A 16,123-nucleotide genomic window follows, 5' to 3' on the forward strand; every position below is an offset into this window, starting at 1 on the left:
GGGCCCCCACTGGGCTTCTAATCCCGTGGGAGGCGCCTGGGCTTCCGCTGCATGTGCAGTGAGGGGGGCACAGGCGTCGGCTGGGCCCCTGGTGAAGTGTGAGGAGAGTCACTTGTAGTAGAGTTGACAGCAACACACTGTTCCCATCTAGGGCTGCTGGGCAGATTTAAGGCTCCTCCCCCCACTTGTGATGTCAAACACCCTCCCCCTCTCTTCCACCCTCGTATGTTGAGTCGGGCCAATCACGAGCCACTGGTTGAGGCCCCAGTGTGGACCAATCCCATTCTATTATTTCTAATATTCGTCTAAATGTAGCAGCAGTTGGAACTTGATGGACATATGTCTTTTCTTCGACCTCATCTCCTATGTAACGGTGTAATATTGTGGGGTTTCATCCCATGTAAAAAGCCAATTTCCCAATTTCCTAAAAGTTGTCAGACGCCCTCGGACGCTCTGATTGAATATATTAAATCCCGAGCTCTCATTTTATGCTTAGTCCCATATAAATCTAAACTTTTCTCTATGGCATTTTTATGAATCCATTTTACTAATTTTTGTAAGGAAACATGGTGACATCACTGAAACAATAATGGATGATAAGGGTTGTAAAATTTCTCAAAATCCCTGGATTTACCCCTATTTAGCATTGCAGTGTACACTATATCCCAAATGTAGCTTTTCCCCCCCTCCTGCTGGAGGCAGCGCTCTCCTGCACCTGCAAAGTGAGACAGGAGGCGTTACATTGCAGTTACAAGTCAGTGTTTCCCAACCGAGGTTCCGTGGTACCCCGGAGTTCCACGAGAGGATCAAAAGGGGGCTGCAGGATTTCCTCTATCCTGATTGGCTGCTGCTGGGTAATGCAGCCAATCAGGAGAAGGTGTCAGGAGCGGGGTGTGGCCAAGCAAAGGAGGAGGAAGCGGCATGGACAGTAGAGTGGTGCGCGCGTGCGTTTCCTGTGACTGTCTGTCTCTTTCTCTTGTGATGCTCTCTGTTCTGTGTTTTCTGTGACCCTGTCCTGTTGTAACTGAGCACTATGATTAGGGGTTCCCTGAGAGAAAAAAAAAGATTGAAAATCATTGGTATAAATGCTTTTCACCTTATTAGAACTATACTTCATGTTGCAAACTGCATATTGGAATCCTAGAGTGAAAGCACTCAGCCATGTAACCCCTTCCATTTCTAAAGTCTGTTTCCTAGTATAGGATGTTTAATAGGTTTTAGTCCCAAAAGCCTAGAAACAAATACCTCAGAATGTACAACATGCGCTGCTCTCGTTAACAGGTCAGCATGCTGCAGCAAACCAAAGCTGGACTGAGTTAGAGGACATTTCTTGGCAAATTCACAGCTGTAGCCATATTTCAAAGGCCCAACAAAAATGATTTGCCGTGGATGTTTCTCTGGGATTGGAAACAGCGGATGAATTTGGTAGTGAAATTTTGGATTGGGGTGAAAAACAGAAAGTAAAGAAGATTTCTGGAGGAGGAATATGTTTGAAGCATTTAAATGCGGCTGTGAAACCAAAGGGCTGCTTGTTTTTCTGTTCCAGGTGCATTAGGATAAGGGCTTATCCTGCAGCCATCGCATCCCTTTCTGGAGCTGTCGGGGTAATTGTAACCTTTTCCAACAGGACGAGGAGAGGCTCTGGTGTGTGCATAATATTCCTGTTACTGCCTAGCAGGGACTTCCAGGTCACTTTACAGCTACACATGAATTGCTGGTCTTCACGCCAAACATTTTTTTTATGCCTGTTTAATGTTGTGGTGTTATCACGGTTTACATAGAGTTTTTAATAGGATTTCACACACTATTTAACCACTGTAGTGGCAAGAAAATAGGGGTTGAATGGTAAATATGTATAGAATCTTTAATAATTATACCTAATTTCTTCCTATAGGTCCATATGACGCCTCCCTGACTCCTCCTCTTGCTCAAATATTGGTTCCCTGTCCCTCTTCCATCGCTCCATATTGCTCCTATTGCTCCTATTGCTCCATAAAAAAAACCTATAACATCTCCCATTGCACTATAACTCCTCCTATTACTCCATATAATCCCTCCCTATAATTCCTATTGCTCCCTATAATTCCTATTGCTCCCTATAACTCCTCCTATTGCTCCATATTACCGTTAACAGAAACGTAACTTAAATACCATCTATAGAATAATTTTGTATAGTTAAAATATGCAATCTGCACAATTTCCTGTGTGGTCACGTTTGTGTGTGTGTGTCAGTGCTGCTTCGCTTACAGTGCTTCAATTTTGTACATTATGTGTAACACACACTTGCATTAGTATTACAGCATCTTACAGTGACTATGATAGGACACATTAACACCAAGAGCTGTTCTATCTATTAAACTAAAATAATTGTTTGTTTTTTAAATGTTGTCTCTGTGACTTTATTATATTGTGTCTGGATTAGCAGAAGTTTAAGAGGACTTTCTCATTCAGTGTCTGTATGTGTATTTCTTACTGCGTCGCAGGGGTTATAACATTTTTTTTACAAATGGCCTCACAACCTGTGCAGCTGATCCCACAAAATCCCCCAGTGTCACGTAGCACCGCGTATAGGATTTCCATTAAAGTGACAGTATGTACTGGCTACAGTATGTAACACCCTGGGGGCTCTGCTTCAGTCAGAGATGCTTGTTCGCAAATGTAGGGGGGAAAAGCCAAACCTTTAAATTAAGAGTTCCCACAGAATATAAGATACAGGCTGCTCTTGTCAAAGGATTTCAACTGTCCCCTTTCACTGTCCCCTTTCACTGTCCCCTGAGCTCTTGGCAATATATATTGTTTTGCCAAAAATCCATAGGAATATCCAAGTCTAATTGTTTAGTGATTCTTTAGCCTTACGCAATGTTTTGCTGACACCACTCGCAGTGCAGAGAGAATTTAATGTTTTAATCTCGACATATAGAGAGAGATACATGGTCTCCCACATCTTGTAATATCAACTTTTACCTCTCCGCTGGGGAACAGTTTCCCAATTTATCTTTATATATCCCAAGGTGTAAGCATATTGTATGTATATCTTTATTTATATGGCGCCATCCATGTTACATAAAGCGTCACAGCATTAATACACATGACATAATAATATACAGTTAGGTCCGGAAATAATTGGACACTGACACAATTTTCATAATTTTGGCTCTGTACGCCACCACAATGGATTTTAAATGAAACAACCGAGATGCAATAGAAATGCAGACGTTCAGCTTTAATTCAAGGGGTTGAACAAAAATATCGTATGAAACGTTTAGGAATTGCAACCATTTTCACACAAACGCCCCTTATTTCAGGGGCTCAAATGTAATTGGACAAATTAACACAATCATAAATAAAATGTCCATTTTTAATACTTTGTCGAGAATCCTTTGCAGGCAATGACTGCTTGAAGTCTGGAACACATGGACATAACCAAACACTGTTTCCTCCTTTGTGATTCTTTACCAAGCCTTTACTGCTGCTGTCTTCAGTTGTTGTTTGTTCGTGGGTCTTTCTGCCTTAAGTTTTGTCTTCAGCAAGTGAAATGCATGCTCGATCGGGTTGAGATCAGGTGATTGACTCGGCCATTGCAGAATATTCCACTTCTTTGCCTTAAAAAAACCTCCTGGGTTGCTTTCGCAGTATGTTTTGGGTTATTGTCCATCTGTAAAGTGAAGAAGCGCCGTCCAATCAACTTTGCTGAATCTGAGCAGACAATATATCCCTATACACTTCAGAATTCATCCGGCTGCTTCTGCCTTCTGTCACATCATCAGTAAACACTAGTGACCCAGTGCCATTGTAAGCCATGCATGCCCATGCCATCACACTGCCTCAACCGTGTTTTACAGATCATGTGGTATGCTTCGGATCAGGAGCCGTTCCAAGCCTTCTCCATACTTTTTTCTTCCCATCATTCTGGTACAGGTTGATCTTGGTTTCATCTGTCCAAAGAATGCTGTTCTAGAACTGGGCTGGCTTTTTTAGATATTGTTTGGTAATAGATATTGTTTTGCTAAAAGTTTGCAATGAAATTCAGTGTGGAATTGAACGGGGACAACTCACTGGTGCAGTATTCCTAGATTTTGCAAAGGCTTTTGATACTGTTGATCATGCTATCCTGCTTAACAAACTCCAGAGCTCTGAAATAGGGAAGCATGCTTTAAACTGGTTTCAGTCCTACCTATCAGGTAGATCCCAACATGTGTCCATCTCAGGCTCTAACTCCAACCCCCTGGATATCACCTGTGGAGTCCCGCAAGGCTCTGTTCTTGAGCCCCCTACTCTTCTCAGTGTTCATCAATGATCTTCCCACAGCTTGTCAGGAAGCCTCAATACACATGTATGCAGATGACACAATCCTATATGCACACAGCCATAGCCTCTCTGACCTTCAACACATACTTCAGTCTGACTGTTTGAGACTCGAAAACTGGATTTCCCAAAACAAACTGTTTTTAAAAACTGACAGGACTGTAACAATGGTATTTGGGACCAAGACTACATTTTTAAAGCTTCCAGCGACTGAGCTCCAGATTAAAACCAACGCTAACACCACCCTAACTCCTGTTACTAGTTTTAAATACCTGGGCATATGGTTTGACTCCCACTTAACATTCGGGATGCACATTGATACCCTGACAACCAAGACCTATGCCAAACTGGGGGTACTTTACAGGAACAAATCATCCCTAAGTCTCTTGGTCAGAAAGCGTATCGCACAGCAGGTGCTAATGCCAATAATTGACTATGGAGACATAGTATATGGCTCGGCACCTCAAACCCACCTTAGCAAACTTGACACCCTCTACAATTCAATTTGTCGTTTTGTTCTCCAATGCAACTACAACACACATCACTGCGAAATGCTCAAAGAACTAGATTGGTCATCACTTGAGTCTAGGCGCAAAGTTCACCTTTCCTGTCTTGCCTTCAAATTCTTTATGGGCAAGCTACCCAGCTACCTGAACAAGCTCCTCACCCCTACCACATGCAGCACCTATCATCTGAGATCAGACTCCAAAAGACTGTTCATATTCCCAAGGCTCAACAAAGTATCCGGACGTTCCTCCTTCTCTTACCGTGCACCCCAAAACTGGAACAACCTACCAGAGACTCTCACATCCACCACCAGTCTAAATTCTCTCAAATCTAAGGCTGTCACACCTTTGAAGAGAACGAAAAGGAAAAAAGGGGGAGCAAAGGATTAGATGGACCTATATTAACATTACTAAGATGACTTCATAGCATATCTGGCTGTTTAATAAAGGTGGGGTGACGAAATGACGGTATATTATAATCCAATACTCACACGGCCCTGTGTGAGCACATATGTGTAAGGGTATCTTGTTCCTGGTATCCACTTCTTAGCCCAAATGTTGTTCAGATGAAAGGGGGGGGGTTTAGAAGAAATAATCATGTACTACTTACACGGCCATGTGTAAGCTCAATCCTGGGAGAGAATAATGTGGGGTTGTCTGATGGACCCGTCCGTGGTACTTCCCGTGGCAACGTGTAATCAGCTGCTTGCGGGCAAAGTAATTGCTGGCGGTTCCCCTTCCCTCACACGTTCCAATCCTCCCCCCTCCCCGATTCAGGAAACGGGGATGCGTGGGGTAAAATGATAGCAGGGCGTCAGTTACAGTCTTCAATTAAATGAGCGTTTTATTAAACATTTTAAACAGAACAAAAGACTCACAGAATAATGTTTAGAGCACCCCGTGGCACTCCGATCAGCGTGGCTGCAGCCGGAAATCGTCCTCCTGACTGTGCAGCTTCCCCTGTAGCATCTCGTTCTCCCCCAGCAGCGCCTCCACCTCCTGGGCTTTCTTGCTCTTGCTGAGAGCCTTCTGAGCTTTAGCGAACTCCTTCTCCAGCGATGTCTGCTTCTGACCTGCAGCCACGCTGATCGGAGTGCCACGGGGTGCTCTAAAAATTATTCTGTGAGTCTTTTGTTCTGTTTAAAATGTTTAATAAAACGCTCATTTAATTGAAGACTGTAACTGACGCCCTGCTATCATTTTACCCCACGCATCCCCGTTTCCTGAATCGGGGAGGGGGGAGGATTGGAACGTGTGAGGGAAGGGGAACCGCCAGCAATTACTTTGCCCGCAAGCAGCTGATTACACGTTGCCACGGGAAGTACCACGGACGGGTCCATCAGACAACCCCACATTATTCTCTCCCAGGATTGAGCTTACACATGGCCGTGTAAGTAGTACATGATTATTTCTTCTAAACCCCCCCCTTTCATCTGAACAACATTTGGGCTAAGAAGTGGATACCAGGAACAAGATACCCTTACACATATGTGCTCACACAGGGCCGTGTGAGTATTGGATTATAATATACCGTCATTTCGTCACCCCACCTTTATTAAACAGCCAGATATGCTATGAAGTCATCTTAGTAATGTTAATATAGGTCCATCTAATCCTTTGCTCCCCCTTTTTTCCTTTTCGTTCTCCCATACCTTGAGGGTTTGGATACCCCTCTCTGGGGTCGAGCAGAGGAATTCATCGCAAGCCACGGATTGCACTGTGAAAGACTACATCCATTGGTTTTGGGATAAGTATTTTACTTTATTCTCTACCCTGTACTAATACCCTAAGGTAAGCGCCCGGTTTTTTGCCTGCATGTCACACCTTTGAATCTGGTCTGTAACTGTTTCATACGCTCATAATATATATTTTCTTTAACGGTGCATGCAGTGTCTTGTATATAATGTATACCCTGTTCATTTATGTAACTGTATTTGTAACCATGTATTATTTGTCTTAACTCTGTGCCCAGGACATACTTGAAAACGAGAGGTAACTCTCAATGTATTACTTCCTGGTAAAAGATTTTATAAATAAATAATAAATAAAGTCTAATCTGGCCTTTCTATTCTTGAGGCTTATGAATGGTTCGCACCTTGTGGTGAACCCTCTGTATTTGCTCTCGTGAAGTCTTCTCTTTATGGTAGACTTGGATAATGATATGCCTACCTCCTGGAGAGTGTTCTTCACTTGGCTGGATGTTGTGAAGGGGTTTTTCTTTACCATGGAAAGGATCCTACGATCATCCACCACTTGTCTTCCGTGGACGTCCAGGCCTTTTTGTGTTGCATAGCTCACCAGTGTGTTTTTTTTCTTTCTTAGAATGTACCAAACTGTTGACTTGGCCACTCCCAATGTTCCTGCTTTCTCTCTGATGGATTATCTTTTTTTTTCAGCCTAAGGATGCCCTGTTTCACTTGCCTAGAGAGCTCCGTTGACCGCATGTTTTGGGTTCACAGCAACAGCTTCCAAATGCGAATGCCACACCTGGAATCAACTCCAGACCTTTTACCTGCTTAATTGATGATGAAATAACGAAGGAATAGCCCAAGCCTGTCCATGAAACAGCTTTTGAGTCAATTGTCCAATTACTTTTGGTCCCTTGAAAAGAGGGGGCTACATATTAAAGAGATGTAATTCCTAAACCCTTCCTCCAATTTGGATGTGAATACCCTCAAATCAAAGCTGATAGACTGCACTTTAAGCCCATATTAATTATTTAACTGTAACTTGAATTTATTTTGGATACAGCCGAAATAACAAAACTTGTATAAGTGTCCAATTATTTCCGGACCTAACTGTAACACATAATGTGAATAAGCGCTTCAGACATACAAGTGACAATTGGAAAGAGAGCTTACAATCTAAGTAATAATATACCACATATGCAATAACCTCAACAAATGACACAGAACTGAGCCTAACCGATTAGACAAAAGCATGTAAAAAAAAGCATTGGAAGAATAAACATATAAACCTTACTTTGCATAATAAGGAAGCAACGTATTGCTCTAATTCAGGGCTGCACAACATACGGCCCGTCTGGCCTCTCTGTGCGGCCCGGCCCGTGATGACTGGCCGGGCGTCAGTTAATTAAATAAATAAAAAAAGTTTTAAAAAAATGGCGGCGATTCATCTCTCCTCCCAGCCCCCTCCCTCTCCCTCCCAGCCTCTCCCTCCCAGGTTTTGCGGTGCGCGGGGGCAGCAGCAGCCGTGTGTTTTATTTTTTTCAATAACAGGCTGCTGCCGGGGAGGTCAGAGCATGCAGGGGGCGGGGCTTAGTACCGGGGAGAGGATGTGCTGAGCAGATCTGAGAGAGAGAGAGAGAGAGAGAGAGAGAGAGAGAGAGAGAGAGAGAGAGAGAGAGAGAGAGAGAGAGGAGAGAGAGAGAGAGAGAGAGAGAGAGAGAAAGAAAAACGGCCTGGTTGGGGGGGGCTGGGCTGCTGACATGTGAGGTGCAGGGGGGGGAGAGAGTGATGTGAGGTGCAGGGGGGAGAGATTGATGTGAGGTGCAGGGGGGGGAGAGAGTGATGTGAGGTGCAGGGGGGGAGAGAGAGTGATGTGAGTTGCAGGGGGAGGGTGAGAGTGATGTGAGTTGCAGGGGGAGGGTGTGATGTGAGTTGCAGGGGGGGGGAGATACTGATGTGTGTTGCAGGGGGAGGGTGAGAGTGATGTGAGTTGCAGGGGGGGAGATACTGATGTGAGTTGCAGGGGGAGGGTGAGAGTGATGTGAGTTGCAGGGGGAGGGTGTGATGTGAGTTGCAGGGGGGGGAGAGTGTCATATTGAGGGGAGGGGGAAAGAGTGTCACATTGAGGGGAGGGTGAGAGTGTCACATTGAGGGGAGGGGGAGAGTGTCACATTGAGGGGAGGGGGAGAGTCATTGTGAGGGGACAGGGAGAGTCATATTGAGGGGAGGGGGAGAGAGTGTCATTAAGGGGAGGGGGAGAGAGTCATATTGAGGGAAGAGAGACATGGGGGGAAGCTGACTTGTGGGGGGGGGGGATGCTGACATGGAATGGGCTGGGGGGATGTGGAGGGGGGTATTGTATGTTTGATGTGGAGGGGAGTATTGTGTGGGTGAGGGGGAGAGATGGGGGTATGAGAGATAGATGGGGAGTATCGTAAAGATTGGTAGTGAGGGGTTCTGGGGGAGATATGAGGATGATGATGATGAGGAGAGATGATGATGGTGATGATTTAACCCGTGCGGCCCAAATTTTTTTTCCTTGGAGCAGTTCGGCCCTTCTCGCTTTACGAGTTGGGCAGGCCTGGTCTAATTGAAGATCTGGTCAGACGGTAGATCTCGCACACGGTGTCGGGATACATTCCCAATTTATACCAGTTCCTTTTTAATATTGTTTTTTATACACAGTTAGTAACCTTTTCCCTGCAGTTATAATATCATAGATCTGAACGTCGCTAGAAATATTCCCCTCCTACCCCATCTCACAATATACTCTCTTTTTCTTGTGTCTTACTGTAACCCAGCCACGGATTCCAAATCTCTTTTTCGTGTCTTACTGTAACCCAGCCACGTATTCCATATCTCTTTGAATTTGTCAGAATATTCTCGGATGATTGGAATGGAAAATAATCATTGGCGACATCACCCACATTCTCGTTATCCAATCCCACACACATTCACGTTATCCAATCCCACCCACATTCTCGTTATCCAATCCCACACACATTCTCGTTATCCAATCCCACCCACATTCTTGTTATCCAATCCCACCCACATTCTCGTTATCCAATCCCACACACATTCTCGTTATCCAATCCCACACACATTCTCGTTATCCAATCCCACACACATTCTCGTTATCCAATCCCACACACACATTCTCGTTATCCAATCCCACACACATTCTCGTTATCCAATCCCACACACACATTCTCGTTATCCAATCCAACCCACATTTTCGTTATCCAATCCCACCCACATTCTCGTTATCCAATCCCACCCACATTCTCGTTATCCAATCCCACCCACATTCTCGTTATCCAATCCCACCCACATTCTCGTTATCCAATCCCACCCACATTCTCGTTATCCAATCCCACCCACATTCTCGTTATCCAATCCCACCCACATTCTCGTTATCCAATCCCACCCACATTCTCGTTATCCAATCCCACACACACATTCTCGTTATCCAATCCCACCCACATTCTCGTTATCCAATCCCACCCACATTCTCGTTATCCAATCCCACACACATTCTCGTTATCCAATCCCACACACATTCTCGTTATCCAATCCCACACACATTCTCGTTATCCAATCCAATCCACATTGGATGAATTAGACTGTTCTCCTATATATCTGCGTCCTATATGGCTAAAAAGGCAGGTGCAAGAGAGGTGTATAATATAGTACACAGAGAGAACCCAAAGAAAGGGCTCAAAGAACCCCACTATTTGCTCTCATTGCCATAAGTCACATAATAAAATCTAAATAGCCCTCCTGTGGTCCAACAGCCAGATCCAAAACAGGGTTAATAAGAGCGACCAAAACAAAAAAGTTTTCTTACATGAATAATTACACACTAAATGGTTAAAATGATGAAAAATATCCCCACGGAGGAAGTATGAAGAAAAGAGAGTGAAAAGCTTCCGGATAGCTACAGTATATTAGGACTAATAGCAAAAACACTATTTTCTCCTCCGATCCATTCGGTCATACCATAGCCACTATCTCATAGTAGAGGGAGTACTCTTGTACACTAAATGCAGCCTAATCACTTAGATTTGTGTTCATCAAGTATTAGCTCTGTATATGCAAACAGGCTTGGTTCACAGTGTACCTGAATCAGAGCTTGATAAACCCCACAGCTTACACTGTAAGAATAGGTATGTCTCCCAAGGCTGCAATACAACCAATGCTGGGTTAACGCTGATTCAATTAGACCAAAAACGTTATATAATACTGGAATCTTGCTGCATTAAGGTGTTAATAAAAAAAAGGCATTTTCTCAGTTTATACCTTTTTAATACAATTTCGGTTAAACCCGTTGAGTGCCGGAGGTGCTGCAGTGGGACCAGAATGCCGTGGCCCCTCCCACACTCACGGTCACGTGACCACTCTCCAAAGCAGCCACGTGATTGCTCTGTCACTGATGACAGGAAGGGGCATTGGTGATCTTCCATCCGCCATCACTTCAGATCACGTCCCATCTCCCCAGCGACGGTAGTAGCCACGTCACAGGGTATTCAGGAACGGCAATACCTGTGATTGACTTGATTTGTATCCTTATTTCCATACGATACAACTCTAGGGTGTGACCACTAAATGTGTAGCATTGCCCCCCCCCCCACCCCCTGCTATCCAGCATTTATTTGTAGAGTTGGGTAATATACTGTGCAACCAGACAGGTGTATACCCCCTGTATAGTATTTTGTAAATGTTTTCCCGGATCTCTGCTGATAGATTCTCAGTCTTTGACTGGTGTACGATTGAGCCACCAGTGCTGAAGCTGGGAAGTCAGGGAACGTCCCTGACTAGTTCGCTACGAAACATGTAGGATTGTTTATACTACATTGGACATTCTCCTGCAATACTACCAGCGTCTTTGATCCTGCTTCCGCTACCCACGGGGCTTTCGTTTACTTCACTGATCACTGGGGGGCCCGTTGTGGACCTGCGGCGTGTTGAGGTGACGTCAGAGTCCTGGTCTGTGAGTGTGGCGAGTCGGAAGCTTTGCTGCTCCCTGACGGGCTTTGAGCTGAAGCGGACCAGACGGATCAGGAGAGATTTGTTTCCATTTGTCTCTTCAATATAACCATTATTGGGTACTGTGTTACGGACAGTACTTGCTAGCGTAGTTTGGCTACCCCTGCTGCTATTTAATATACTGGATCAGGAGCAGTGTATGCTGAAGGAGCCCACAAAGCAAGTCCCCATCTTCCAGAGTGGTAACATGTACCCTAAACATGCCCGGCTTATATGATTAGTCTTTCTTGTACGTGCAATAATTTACACTTTATTGTCACAATATAATTACTTTTTTACGCTATGAGAGTCGTGCGCTTTGTTCTTTTTCTCTGTTAGTAGGCTAAATGTGGCTGATAAATTGTAGGCCACTGGCAGCCAAGTGAAGAAATATGGATTCAAACTGCGTAGTGACCCTTGGAACAGATTTCTTTTTGGCATGAGAAAAAAAAATATGTTTGCTTGTTTCCATCTCTTGAAATCTCTGGGCACCAAACCTGGGAGTAATTCAGGGATAAGTAGAGTTGGTGTAAGTGGTGAGGCCCTTTCTTTGCAGTCTTTGCCATAATAACCATACGCCATCAGTAATAGGATGTGAATCAGATAAAACCGGCCTATTACCGTAGTATTATTAGACAGAGGGAACACACCAGATGGGCTGTAACGGTCCGGTAGTTGCCACCCCTCAATGACAACTACTGCACATGTCAGTAGTGAGGAGTACTCCAGTACTCTGACTGTACGGGCCTTTTCTACCTATGCAACATCCTGGATGTACAGCTCAGGAAGCCTTTTGTTACAGTAATATGTTCTGCCGGAGATCTTACAACGTGGCTCTGCACATTGCATTCACTGTCTCAAACCCTCATATGTTCAACAAATGTAAAAGGAAACGAGTCGGTGGAAAGCATTTTTGCGAACTTGCCTTTCAGCAGCATGCCGTTGTCATGAGTGTAGAGGCTTTTCTTCACCTTTTCAAATGCTTCCTAAACTGTAGGCGGTTGTTGTCGCATTGGGGTGCATTTCTGGCTGCTTGTACTGCTATTAGCACTGCCCGTTGCATAATGTCTGCTTTGCACACAGATAGCATTTTGACCACAATGTTCAGAATCACTGCTATTCATTATCCGATGATCAGGAGCCAATCGTAACGGTGTCTGTGAGACATTCTCTCCCCTTTCAGTGCACTGTGTTGCAGCACTGCTGCTAGGCGACTCCCCCAAGTCTGACCATGAGTATCTGAGCTGCCCTGCCACTGTGACATGTGCTGCAGTCTTAGTGCAAAAGTGCCAAGATGAATACCTGCTTGACCCCCTTCTCAAAAAATGTTCAACATAGTGCAAATATATGTTGCTTGTCATCATTATTCAAAATGTTAAGATATCGCTCTTGGATTAGAAAAAGTACCACGGTCCTCCGGAGACATAACTGGTGGTTCTTGTTTTCATGATTGTGGTGGGTCACATGGACCATTCGTCACTGATGACGAGAGCATATGCTGTGGGACTAGCATAGACAATGCAACAACCAAAGGAATTGATCAGAGGGTGTAATTAATGTACTTGGTGTTTTTTGTTTAATATGTATATAATGTACTTGGTGTTTTTTGTTTAATATGTATATAATGACATGTGTAGGCGTACTAGCAGCTTTTTCTTTACATAGTGATGCATTTTCACGAAGATCACAGTGTTGGCACCGAAGCATTATCACCACCACTTTCTAATTCTAAAAGCCTCCATGGACATCACCATCCTCATTCACCTGTGATATTTGAATATCACCCTCCTCCTCCTCCTCCTGATCTTGCTCTCTTACCAGTTCTTCAAAGTCTTGTATTATCAGTTGAGCTGCTGCCAACTCCGTGTCAGTCTACACATGTACCGCAACGGACTGTTAACAACGCAACTCAGAACAGCTGCTATGCTGGTACAGGGATGGTGGTGTATACATAAATATCTACTGCAGTCTCATTCGTAGCGGCACAGAGATAATAAACGGTAAAAGGTGTTAATTAACCCCCACTGGAAATTAATTAACTGATATCGTAGACAAACACGTCAGAGCTTTGCCACTCAGCCAAGCCTAGCTAGAATACTAGTATACAAGCTCTTTTTCAGGACCCAGGCAAATTGCCAAATATCCAAAGAAACACAATTTTCACTGAGTTAAAATTTCCATGAAAAATGTATCCTGCTGCAGGCCAAACAGGAACAAGATGGCAGAACCACAGTGATCTGAAAACCAAGAAACATCCAGCTTTAATGACAGCTCAGCAGTGTGTCGAAGAGGCTGATTGTGAGCAGGTGCAGCAGGCTGGTCAGGTGAACTTGTAGCACTCAGAAATATACTGAAGCAGTGAAGCTGGCCAGAGTGCTGCGGCTGTGGATCCCTTGGGGCCGGACGTCCAGCTGCATTCCATAGGGTCTAATTTTTCGGCTCAGTGAATAGATGAGTGTCCTTCTAACCCCATCTTAATTGGCATGTTGCTTAAGCCTTCTGCAGGGGAAAACATGGTTAGTGATCGCTGGAAAATGTAACAACCACGAGACTAAACTTTTTATTAACATATTGGCAGAACAGATAAACAAAAGACGGGCATTGCTATACCTGTATCGTGATGTATGATTTGTCTCTGTCTAATGACCATCTCCCTCTCCTTTCTGTATGTGCTCTCTGGCCAGCCCATTCTCTGCTGCTGACGTGGCCATCCCAATGCTAAAGGAAAGTGTGTCGAATTTGTTCGTTTCAAAACGTTTTGCTCGTAAACATAGTTTAAAACCCTTTGGAACTAAATATGTGTAAGGCGAGTGGTATCCCTACGTATCAGGAACTTCACTCCTACCTCTGGCCTGTTTTTGGCGCTTCTCGATTTTTACTGGACATATTTTATACCCTTCCTTTCTTAAATACACCCAAGTGCCCCGACCTGCCTGGTTGTTTTTTGACCTACTATATGTATGCTGCATGCTATCGATACATCGATTGTGTATTCACATTTTTTATTGTAACACTATTGTATAGTTTTATTGTAACACTATTTTTAGTCTTTGTTGCGGTCTATTAGTGAAAGCTCACATGAATGCGAATGTAAATGCCCTTGGTTTCCCATTTATTGGCGCATACTGCCTGGACAGCATCTATCAGCGATTCTAGCCCATCTATTGTTACCGGGTCCCTTTTATTCTTTCCGGTCACTGTGGACATTGCCCACCTAATCAATGCTTTCCTATGTACATCTCTTATGTCCTTATTCCCTCTTAGCTGTACAAAAACAAAGGCAATCTCTGCCCTTGCTTTAGTAAAGCCTTTGCGTTTTAACCGACCGCAAGAACTATAACCTCTATAAAAAAAAGCCCGTCTTTCCTTGCCTCTTAAATATCAGACTCTTCTGCCATGAATTAGTGGTGCATGCACCTGGTCATTTAGGCCAAAGCTGGCAAAACATGGAGTGGGCATATTAAACTAGTATCATTTGCCAGGTGCCAATTTTCTCAAAAGCATCCAATTTGCCCCTGGATATGCTTTGCCATGAAGGTAACGTGGTTATGCAAACATGTCGGCATGAAATTCCAGAGCGCCATACCATGGTAGGTGATGTTACCGAGAGGTTCAGCGTCAGTTTTTTGTATGTGCCCATCTGCCTATTTTTTTTGTGCCCGTCATCACACCATTCCCTTTAAATATATGATGTATAAATGATACGTCTTGTGTACACCTGAAGCTTCCTATTATATGGACATTCACCCTGCCATTGCGGTTTTCCATTAACATTCTGCAGGAAAGCCACTCATATAGCTACAGCTTCCTTACGCGCTCTGGTCAGCCTTATTTTATGCGATAAACTCGAAATAAGATGGCGTTAAAAAAACTCTGGGAATTTGGGATTAAAACAATTAAATAGTGATTCCCAATATTAAGGGGCAAATATAGATTAGTCACAAAAAAGTACCCGGTGAATAAAAAAACATGTTCGAATGATGGTAAAAGTTAGTAGAAAAAAGGAGAAATAAAATAAACTGACACCAAATAATAAATAATCAGAGGGTGGGGGGGAATGTGTAAGGGAAAAACATATGTGCAGTATGTTAGTAAATGTAAAAAAGGAGTGAGATGCACTCACAGTGTTACATACGTGTTGGTTGCGTGTAGTTATTATCACCGTCATACCATTATGTTACTTGCCCGTGTCTGAGGTTATGCACCAGTGTAAGAACGATCTAAACATTTTGAAATATGCACAAATACTTCATATTTTAGCCATTAGGGCCCAATTACTCACAGGCTGAAGGGCTTTTTCATAAGATTCACGTTGCACCGTATATCGTTCTTTACTGACCCCCTTTAGGGTGTGATAAATGCTGTAGCAACCTCAACTTTCCTGGCTCCTTTTAGTAATTGCTCCTAGTGGTGAAATGACCAGATCTGTAAAGGGTGGAATGGCAAATGGTCCGAGCAGCGCACTCCCCTCTACTGCCCCTGGGGGCAAGCAAGCGGATTTCACACTATGACTCTTCTTATAGGCAGGGCCGCCAACAGAAATCATGGGGCCCAGGACAAATGAAAGGAGCAGGCCCCTTCTCCCCCCTCCCCCCCCAT

The 16,123-nt window shown here is 44.0% G+C and overlaps 2 protein-coding genes across 13 annotated transcripts in view; one reads left to right on the forward strand and one right to left on the reverse strand.

Annotated features, from left to right (window-relative positions):
* DDHD2 (DDHD domain containing 2) overlaps positions 1-7,231 on the forward strand; it is a 79,153-nt gene extending 71,922 nt beyond the window's left edge. For 5 of the 10 annotated variants that reach the window (XM_075601225.1, XM_075601235.1, XM_075601227.1 and 2 more), the window contains one exon: positions 1,282-1,974. The gene's annotated coding sequence lies outside the window, so the exon portion shown is untranslated. Of the gene's footprint in view, positions 1-1,281; positions 1,975-7,207 lie in introns of those variants that run through there. The other 5 variants (XM_075601229.1, XM_075601230.1, XM_075601233.1 and 2 more) reach the window with 5 other exon arrangements.
* A 6,531-nt stretch (positions 7,232-13,762) lies between these two features.
* PLPP5 (phospholipid phosphatase 5) overlaps positions 13,763-16,123 on the reverse strand; it is a 41,104-nt gene continuing 38,743 nt past the window's right edge. For 2 of the 3 annotated variants that reach the window (XR_012801770.1, XM_075601240.1), the window contains one exon: positions 13,763-14,023. Coding sequence is in view for 1 of the 3 variants with exons in the window: in XM_075601240.1 (XP_075457355.1) it covers positions 13,999-14,023 (25 nt within the window). In the remaining 2 variants the exon portion in view is untranslated. Of the gene's footprint in view, positions 14,024-15,806; positions 15,929-16,123 lie in introns of all 3 variants that reach the window. The other variant, XR_012801771.1, reaches the window with a different exon arrangement.

This window comes from Ascaphus truei, chromosome 5, assembly GCF_040206685.1.
Source record: "Ascaphus truei isolate aAscTru1 chromosome 5, aAscTru1.hap1, whole genome shotgun sequence".
NCBI classification, from domain to species: domain Eukaryota; kingdom Metazoa; phylum Chordata; class Amphibia; order Anura; family Ascaphidae; genus Ascaphus; species Ascaphus truei.